The sequence below is a fragment of the Schistocerca cancellata genome, chromosome 2, assembly GCF_023864275.1.
Source record: "Schistocerca cancellata isolate TAMUIC-IGC-003103 chromosome 2, iqSchCanc2.1, whole genome shotgun sequence".
NCBI lineage: Eukaryota > Metazoa > Arthropoda > Insecta > Orthoptera > Acrididae > Schistocerca > Schistocerca cancellata.
Genome location: NC_064627.1, coordinates 985,341,672 through 985,352,116, shown reverse-complemented (window position 1 = coordinate 985,352,116; position 10,445 = coordinate 985,341,672). Strand labels below are relative to the sequence as shown.

Genomic DNA, 10,445 nt, shown 5'->3' with positions numbered 1-10,445 from the left:
AACTTTCTGAGGTCGTCAGTCCCCTAGAAATTAGAACTACTTAAACCTAACTAACCTAAGGCCATCACACACATCCATGCCCGAGGCAGGATTCGAACATGCAACCGTAGCAGTCGCGCAGTTCCAGACTGAAGCACCTAGAACCGCTCGGACACACCGCCCGGTGAAGGAGTTACAAAATAATTACCCCAGGTGGAGCACAGTCAAGCCCCCTCAGAGAGGGAATAATCCACAGGTGCAGCAACATTATTAATTATATGAAGGAGTTTTGTTCTACAGGACACACGCACTTGCGTTTTAGGGCACAAAAACAATAGGGTCATGCGCACCCACGTCAAAACTGTACAACACAAATACGAAGAAAGTTAAAAACGACTACACATCAATCCCAATTGATGGAAGAGGCAGCTAAAAACAGGGATATGGAGGAAGGTCTATAAAATATGCCATAGAGAAACGAAGGTCCAGAAGAAATAATTAAATGGCCTTTGACATATTGCTGTTAGGATACAAAAATAAAAGACAGTCGACAGCCCAGCTGATAACTCAAGATGGCAAACACAAACAGGAACGTATGCCATTAAAAAAAAAGGGGCATTCCATCCAGAAATGGCAGGCAATCAAAAGTTGGGCACAATGTGCAGAAAGTGGTGGGGTAGCACCAGTTAAATGGCAATGGCTGAAGAAACAATGCCCAATACGCAACCTAGTTAAAATGATCTCCTCGCACCGAGAGGGCCAAGAGGAGGTCGTCCAAGCTGCTGGGAGATGCTTAGTAACCTTGAGCTTGTTATGAAAGGAGGACCAGTGGTGATGCCAATGTGACACCACCCGCTAACAGATGGAAACGCAGAGATCATCGGAGGAGTGGAAGAATTAGCAGGCCAAGGTATGAGGAGTACAGCCGTGGCTGCAGCATCAGCAGCTTCGTTTCCGGTCAGACAGAAGTGACAGGGAATGCACAAAAATCACAGTGGCTCTATCAAGAGTGAGCAAGTGACAGCTTTCCTGGACCCACTGCACTAAGGGATGGACGATGTGCTGCACACAAAGGCTTTGAAGGATACAGAGTCTGAGCAGGTAACGCAATTTAAAGCTCATGTGACCTGATATACTGCATGGGCTGATTCAGGTCAAAGAGCTCTGCTCTAAATACTGAGCAGTGTTCTGGAAGCCGATACTGAAAAACACAGGGGCAATGACGAAGTCACATCATCACATCTGACACCACAGTCAGAGTGCCATCACTGTACACAAAGGTACTATCGCAAAATTCTATGTGAAGGTCGTGAAACTGAAGGCAATACAGCGACGCTGGAGTACTGTCCTTAGGAAGCGAAATAAAGGCAAAGGTGAACGTGGGCCGCCGCAGGAAGCCAAGGTGGCGTAGGATTCACAGCCACCGGGAAAATTGTAGACAGCATGAAGTTAAGCTGCCAGAGCAAGAGCCTAAAGTGAAATCCAGGATGTAGCAGAAGAGGACACGCCCCATACTGACGACCAAACGAGTTATCAAATAAAGAGGCATAGGATGGGTGGCCATGCATGGCAAATAGCAAGAATATCCACCGAGGAGAAAGTCAAGGCATTAAGACAGTGGTAGTTCAGTAGCCTCTGCATATAGACACTCAACCGGGCTAGTGCAGAAGGTGCCAGGGGCAAAATGGATGCCACAATAGTGGCTAGTATTGAGATGGCATAAGAGGGACGGATGTGCACACACATTAACGAAACACCCACAGTCTAGTTTCGAATGGACATGGGACTGGTACAAATGGAGGAGGGTGGTTCGATCTGGTGTCCAAGAAGTACCATTAAGGACACGTAGGACATTGAGGGACTACATACAGCGGACTGCCAGGTAAGACACGTGGGAGGACCAAGATAGTTTCCTATCAAGCATAAGCCCTAGGAATTTCGTAGGTTCAATGAATGGAAGAGCAGCAGGCCCAAGATGTAAAGATGGTGGAAGAAACCAATTGTGCCACCAGATATTCACACAAACGAGACATAGCTGAAGAGGCCACTCAATGAGGCAAGACCATGGAGAATTGCAATGTATGGCAAAATTGTGAACGAAAAGAGCGCCGGACATGCCCGGCAGGAGACAGGCCACTATAGGGTTAATGACGATAGCAAGAATGACAATGCTCAGGATGGAACCTTGAGGCACACCATTTTCTTGGATAAAGGTGCCCGACAAGGCAGAGCTCACAGGAACCTCGAAAATCCGGTCCACACTGTGCTGTGGTTGGTAAATTGCAAGACACGAGCCACCATACCAGCCAGGCAAGAATCCTATGTTCCATTACCTTACAAACACAGCTGGTAAGAGAAATGGGGTGGTAGCTAGAAGGACGGTGTTTGTCCTTACCGGGCTTAGTTATAGGTATGCCAGTGGCTTCACACCAGTGTCTGGTAAATGGGCCCTCTACCCAGCTGCTTATACGTATTAAGCAGAGAATGCTTGCCTTAACGAGAAAAGTGCTGCAACATCTGAGTATGAACTGCGTCCGCCCCTGGGATGGAGGATCGGGATGAAATGATAGTACGATCTAGTTCCTTCATAGTAAAGGTGTCATTGTAGCACTTACGATTCGGAGAAGAGAAGTGTGTTGGCCAAGCTACCTCCGCCCATTTCCGATGAAGAAAGCCAGGGTGATAGTGGAAGGAGCTCGAAATCTCAGCAAAATGGAAGCCCAAGGTGTTGGAGGTAGCCATACGGTCCATAATGACATTGTTTGCTACTGTCTGTCTGGAAATTGGGGAACAGATCTTGGTCTCCGTAAGCCGTCAGAGGTTGGACCACATGACGGAAGAGGGAGTGGAACTGTTAAAAGAACTAGTGAATGAAATCTAGGTATCTTTTCTGCTATCCCAAAGAACGCGGCAACACTGTGCACACATCTGTTTATTATTAATGCAGTTTGCCATCGTAGTACGACAGTTAAAAACGCAGAAAGCATGTCTCTGCACGCGAATTGCCCCAGTTCACCAAGGGACCAGGACACAGCTTGGTGAAGAGGAAGTGTGAGGAATGGTACATCCTGCAGTGATAAGGATAAAGTTTTTAAGATATTCCACCTGGTCATCACAACTGGGGAAATAATGTTTGTCAAAGGTCGCCAGGAAGGAGTAAAGCCTCCAGTTGGCCTTAGTAAGCTGCCATTTGGGTGTGTACAGAGGTGGGGTAGGAGTCAGCAAATGGATAGCACATGGGAAATGGTCACTGGAGTACATGGCAGAGAGGACGAACCACTAGAAATGACTGGCAAGCTTGGCAGTGCAGGAGGAGAGGTCCAAATGTGAATAGGTGTGTGGAGTCTGAAAGAATATGGGTGCTCCCGTGTTTAAGGCAAATGAGGTTAAGTTGATCGAGAAAGTCAGCCAAGAGAGCAACTCTTTGACAGGTTCTGGGAGAATCCTAAAGGGGATGGTGTGCATTAATGTCACTGAGCACCAAAAAGGGATGAGGGAGTTGCCCAATAAGCTGTATGAAGTCTGCGCTGGTTAAACCAAATAACGGAGGGATGTAAATGTTACAAAGGAGAAAGGAAGTGAGGAAGTAAAAGGCAAGCTGCAACAGCTTGAAGGCAGGTAGTCAGGTAAATAGGTCGACTACAAATGTCATCCTGTACGAGCAGCAAGATTCCTCCACAAAATGGAATGCCGAGCTCGCGGGAAGGTCAAAATGGACTGGGAAGAAATGCAAGAGCTCAAAGCTGTCAAGAGAATGCAATTTTGTTCCCTCACGGCAGAGGGGACAAGTGGATGCTACGATTGTAAGAGCCCCAAATCCTTTTTGTTGGGTCAAAGGCTGCCAACATTCCATTGGAAGAGTCATAACGAGGAAAAAATGAAGAGGTGTCACCTCGGCCGGCTGGCTAGTGTCAACCTTCGAAGACACGCAGCTACAGGGCACAGAGGCAGGAGAATTCTGCTCTGTGAGGTCTACAGAAGTGTCCGCATTCTTCAGCTGTCAATTAGCTGAGTCCAGGGGAGAGAAACTGTTCGTTGTATGCACCGGCAACATGGGGGTCAGCCAGATGAGGGTATCTTGTGGCAACACTGTCAAGGAGGATCTTACAGTCGGTGAAGGAGAAGACCATTTGCCTTTGTTTGACTACTTCGAGCCTTTCAGGTTAGCAGAGGAAGACTCGGGTGTTGGTTAGCTGCAGGGATGTACGAAGTCTTCATGGAAGTTTTCCTGCTGTCCTTTCCGGCCTGCCCGTACTGGTGACTTCGCCCCACAAGGCAACAATTTGGTGGCGTGTTGCACAGCTGGAGGAAGAGACATGGACGCTACCATGATGATGGGCGATTTCACAACCGCGGTGCTGAATTTGAGGTCACATTACTGCTAGGCCATGTCCTTCGTGGAGCGAGATGTAGCAACAATAGTACTGTTGGTCCCAGAGGGAAAATGTAGCGTTTGCTACTAGCGAACAACTTGCTAGCGACCAGGTAAGGCACTTCTTCCTTCACTTGGTTCTCCTGGTCAGCTCGCTCGTCAAGACACATGAGACAATCATGGGAGGAGGCAGTATGGTCGCCACTGCTGTTGATGCATTCGGGAGGAGGCGGACAGTCACCCTCGTGAGCATCCCTACCACAGGTTACACACTTGGTTGGGTGTAGACAGGACTCTTGAGTGTGGTTGTAACAATGACATAGGTAGCAGCAAATTGGGTATCGGAATATGCAGTCTGACTGTGGTAACTTCATAAACTGCTTTGATATTTGATGGAAGAACCACTCTGTCAAAAGTGAGGAGGAGTGTGTGTGGGCACTAAGGAGGCATCTACTTTTTCATCATTCTTTGGACAGCAACGACACCCTGATACATTTGGATTTCTGCCTTGGTTAGACTACGGAGCAGCCAACTGAAAATAGAACCATGGAGAGAATTTAGTATTCATTGGGCCTCGCCATGAACAGGACAGGCATTGAGGAGCAAAGCTGCAAGCAGTTTTTGTGCTCGAGAATCCAAAGCAGTCATAAACGCGAACTGCCATTGCATAGACGAGAGCAGGATTTCACAGCACCAGCAATTTCAACAACACCTTTTTGAATAATAAACTGATTTACCATAGCGAAGGACTGACGATCTACAGTACATAAAACCACAAGGAACTGTGGTGCAGCTGGGAAGGTCTTTAATTAGCCTCATTCCGTTTACATTTCATAACCGTTGACTGAAGACGGTTGGCTCATTGTGAGAAAATCCCCCATGACTGCCAGCGTCTCCTACGTCACCCACCTTAGATGACTGTTCACACCTCAGGTCACGTCTTCTGAACACCTGACATAGGGACCAATCAGCAATTTGGTCAGGTCCAGCTCTGCCACCTTTTGGTGAGTAGATCTTTGATCTATCCTATTACAGATCTATCCTATTACATTACATTGTCATAAATTGATTGTTTTGTTATAATTATGTGCTATCAAACAGTAAAATTTGTTAGCCATGTGATAGTGAGTGGGCCCATGAATAAAATTAACTGTACTAACAGTAAGGGTAGAGTGCACAGTATCACTGCAACGTTGGTATGATCATGGAACAGTAGCAATGAATTTTGTTTTCTTTTTATGAAATAGCATGTCTACATATGGTTGTGTATATGCGTATATAGTAGCAGTGAAGTTTGACACACACACAGCTGAAATCAGCTACATCATAGCAAAAGTAAAGGAAGTGTCAAAAATAATTAATGTAATGAAATGATATGTTACTACATTAGATGAGTTAGCAACTATTGTGATCACATTTCTCATGAGCGGACTAGAAACGTGTATGTAAAACAATATTCAAATATGGCAAGGCATAGAGGAATTACGATCACAGTCATTTTAAAGCAATGAGTACTAAAATGGACGTGAAAAGATTACAGTATAACTGATACAGGCAGAGACTACAGCAAAAAACTAATGTACACTTATGTGACTGGAATATGCTGTGCCAATCTTGAGATTAGTTCTCGTTGTCCACTTATAAATTCTCTTGGATGGAAGAACATTCTATCACATTCAAAGTTCCAGCTAAAAACTGCTTGAAAATTCCACGAGAATTTCACACACCGGGTGTTACTACTGACAAGCAACAGTGGCACGAGCAACAAATCAGCCACTGAGGCAGTTTAATTGTTGGCGGCAACTTAGATATAGAGTCTGCATTCTTGAAGCTTAAATGGATGAACGAAGAAATCTTGTAATCTATATGATGATGTATAAAGCCAATGGCATCTGTAACACCTGATTTGCTACTTCTATTTAGCTGCTATCAAGTGAATTAACTATTTCATCAGCTACACAACTCTTTGTAAACAATATGGATGTATAGTATGAGAGCACTCCAGTTACCAAATGGTAACGCAGCCTCCGTTACATTAATGACAATCACATGCAAAACAATCCATATATCAAAAATTAAGTTTAATGCCTAATATCATTAAATATTAAATTATTCACTTGGGATACGCATTTTGCTGTATGCATAATTAACTTGCATGTGCTATCACTCTCATGACCGTTTCTATGCCTTTTCTATGTAAACCACCAATTTTGAATGTCAATGCAACTTCCTGGAGCCCTACACAAAGCAGCCTGGAAGTATCGAACCCGACTGTCCTGAAAAACTTTCCTGAGGTTCCTGGTTCGAACGATGGGTCCTTGGTTGCTCCTAATCTCACCTCTAATACAAGCATCACCACAATCCAATGTGAATTAACAACATTTTACCTCGAATAAATGATGACGAGACTACTTTAATTTTTTTTCTTTCTTTTGGTAGCTTTCTATTATATGTTACATGAACTGGTTGTTCTACATAGAAACCCCTAGCTATCAAAAGAACATTTAATTTCACAAAGTAATTTTATAAATAAAATTCCTCACGTCGATCAAAGGGCGCAATGAAACGATACATGAAATGGCATGTAAAGCTGTATATACTTCGCAATAAATAATATTAGGAATCTGTAATTGATTAACCTTTTACACGCATGGCCTGAGAAGGCGAACTTTAATATGAATCAATAACTGTGATAAGAATCAACGAAATGTTCATCTCTAAAATTTTGCAAATTCGTCTCCACTTATTTTTATAAATACTTTTCTTCAGCTAGCTAACTTCCTCCTGCCTTGGTCACCACTGATGTAAGCATTCTTAGTTAATAATAACTGCATTTACTGGAAGTGGTGTACATGAATTTATTTCGAGAGTAATGATCACTATTCTCACAGATGCAAACCAGAGGTTCCAATTACTTAAAGTACTTTTAACACTTTCAGGAATGGAGGCTTGTCGTGGTACAATTAACAGTTTTCTACATCTCATGCAGATCGCTATTAATGATAGCGAGCTTTTTCAGAGCCTGCAGCTAGTATTTCACTACGAAGGCCGACATCAAAGCGCAAATAAAATTGGCACACCTGTAATAACATTAACGTAATCACGATTTATGAATTGTGAGCCTGTTATACTGACAGCGAAGTACAAGTCTATATGCCCTCTTTCTCAAGCAATTTCCTTTAGCAACGTAAGTCTACTCCATCGCAGAGGAAGAGTTATACTGCAGGTAAAACAAGCCATGTGTAGCTAGCACTGTCCTGTTGAAAAATGGCATCACGATACTGTGGCTTTGGACGTAACACCAGAGGACCCAAGATGCCAAAGACCTACCAACGAGTTGTCACACTGTCACAGTCACTGCCAGCAACAACTAAGTCACACCCGATGGTTCCACACATCATGACAACAGTAGTAACACCACTGTGCATGTCCAAAACACTGGAAGAATTGAACATTTACAGAGGTCACCACCATACTCACTGATGATGGTAATATGAGATAATGCGGAACTGCCACTCATTGCTGAACAAAGCGACATCATTCATTGATGGCATATGCTTCCCACTCATGACACCACTAAACACAGCCATCTGTTTTGTGGTGTTAATGGCAGCCTAGGCATGTGACAATTTTCTTGTCCAGCCGCTGCTACTCTGACCAATGGTGCAAGGTGAACAATGTTTCACCAAGACCATTCCTAGCTCACTGATGGTGAGGGCAGATATGAAGGTGTTACAACACTCGTGGTGCACAATATGACAAACCTCCTGTGGTTGTACGTAGTCAATGGTGACCCATCTCATTCACATGCAGTCCAACATCAGGTTTACTTCTACATACAAATGTCCTGCAAATCTGGATACCGCACAATTTGACCAGCTGGCCACATGAAGACCAACAATGAAGCCCCTCCCAAACTGGTAACACTGACAAATGAGTACACAGCACTTCAGGGTCCTTCACAGTAATCAACATCTGGCACTGTTCACACACTGTATGAGGCCTGATAAAAAAAGACTAATGCACAGTATACATTTACATACCCACCAATAGTGACTATGTGCAAGAAGTTACACTGACATTCCACCATGTCTTCTGGGTCTCTAACATTTTTGTCAGGCAGTGGAGATTATTTGCTTTATCTGTAATTTATGCTGGAAATGGGCAATTTGAAACAATGTCTGCACTGAATGCTCTGGGCAACCTTCTGCACATGCAAGAGCCTAATATGCATTCCTAACAGGAATACAGCTAGGCTTAACCGTCACCACTAACAAAAACCTTTTTGTCTAACTCAAGTTCATTTGTATGATTTAATGAAATCAGAAAACCCACAGGTTTGAAGATTTCAAAATAATCAGTCACTACACATAAAACGAATGTTACATCCAACACAGTTGTTTGGAATTTTACTTGTATGTTCAGTTGATTCACATTCTGGATAGAATAGAGATTGTTACAGTTACAATATTTTATTTCACAGGGAGCAGGTATCTATTAATATACAAAAGAACAGATAAGGGATGAAAAAACATTAACATATAAAACACACACACACTACATTAAAACTTCACATTCTTCTAGTAAAAAATATAAAAAAGGTAGTGACAGCGAGGGGTGTGGGGACAGAGGGGAGGAAAAGAATGTGTCAAAGCAAGGCAGAAAGGGAGGGGGGGGGGGGGGAAGAGAGAGAGAGAGAGAGAGAGAGAGAGAGAGAGAGAGAGAGAGAGAGAGAGAGAGAGAGAGAGAGAGAGAGATAGAGATAGAGAGAGAAAAGCAATGCAGTATCTTCCACATGTGAACTCAGTTACTTAAATGGGATAATTTATTATTGTAAAAACAAAATCCAACAATAGAAATTTACAAATGATATATATAATAGTGTGCAAAACAAAAATAATACTAACAATAGTCTATAAAAAAATACTTTACTGACTTATTTTGGTGACTGTTCGCAATTTCTGGAGCTTCAAAAAACTGCCTGTCAATCTCAATGAAATATTCTTAAAAATATGGGCATAGTTCCACAGTCTAAAATGATCCACTGTCACAATCTTTTTGCTCAGAATTGTCATTTCATTTCACAATTTTTATTACAAGTAAGGCTGTTAGAACAGTTTCTTCCTTCTACACATTAGTTTGGATCACATGAAACGTGCACTTTTCATAGAACTTAGCACAAGCTCCCAACTCACATCCTGTGCCGTAACTTCATAAAAATCAGATTTCATGACACAAACTATCACGTGCAACACACAGCAAGACCATATCAACAGTTTGAAACCACAACTATACGTGTAGAATAACAGGCCTTTTGAAACCTACAGAGAAACACTAAGAGTCCATCTGGTTTCTGTAGACATTGCAAGTATCCATATACCACCACTAAGCATGGTGACTTATGGTTCTAGTAGTGAACACAACTTGTCATATGCAAACTTGAGGCATCGTGCTAATGCACTGCTGCATCCGTATTGTTTTATTGAAGAGAATTTGAATGTATTGAAGTTTTGACTATCATCAATAAATGTCACTGCACCCATCAATGGACAAAGAATAATTTTGTTGTGATCAATGAAGTTCACCTGGAAAAATAAACATTTCAGTTCAGTACAGAAAATAAACACATATGAGTAACAGAAGCTTTATTTACACTGTCATATTTAACCCTTAACTCATGAGGTGTGGTCTCTCAGACCGCACTAAAGTTTTAGGATTTGTCTACAAAGGTCAGTTCTGGTGGAATACCACAATGTTTCCTCTACCCTCCTTAAACCACCAATCCTGCTGTGGGTTGCATTATCGTCTTCTTTGTTTGGTGCTGAAACGTGTTATTGACACTGCATTACTTACCTTTTTTGTTTTTTTTTCCTCCTCAGTATAGGCCTAGTACAAAACATGTTCGCAGGAACATGTCAGTTTTAACGATCCTGAGTTTGATGAAAGTGTTAGTCCGTGTATGGCAGAAGACGTCATTAATACAGATTGAGAAGTAGGAGAAAGACGACAATTTTACAACAGCCACTGATCACGGTTCTGCTAGAAAACCAAAGAATCATTCAGAGAAGAGCTCCAGGACAATTGTGATCATTGT

General features: G+C 42.8%; 1 protein-coding gene across 1 annotated transcript in view; it reads right to left on the bottom strand.

Moving 5' to 3' along the window:
- Nucleotides 1-9,075: 9,075 nt before the first annotated feature.
- The window catches only part of LOC126162964 (serine/threonine-protein kinase PLK1), a 93,180-nt gene continuing 91,810 nt past the window's right edge, over nucleotides 9,076-10,445 (bottom strand). Inside the window, exon 10 of the mRNA XM_049919801.1 lies at nucleotides 9,076-9,936. Coding sequence (XP_049775758.1) covers nucleotides 9,751-9,936 — 186 coding nt within the window. The 3' untranslated portion in view covers nucleotides 9,076-9,750. The remainder of the gene's footprint in view (nucleotides 9,937-10,445) is intronic.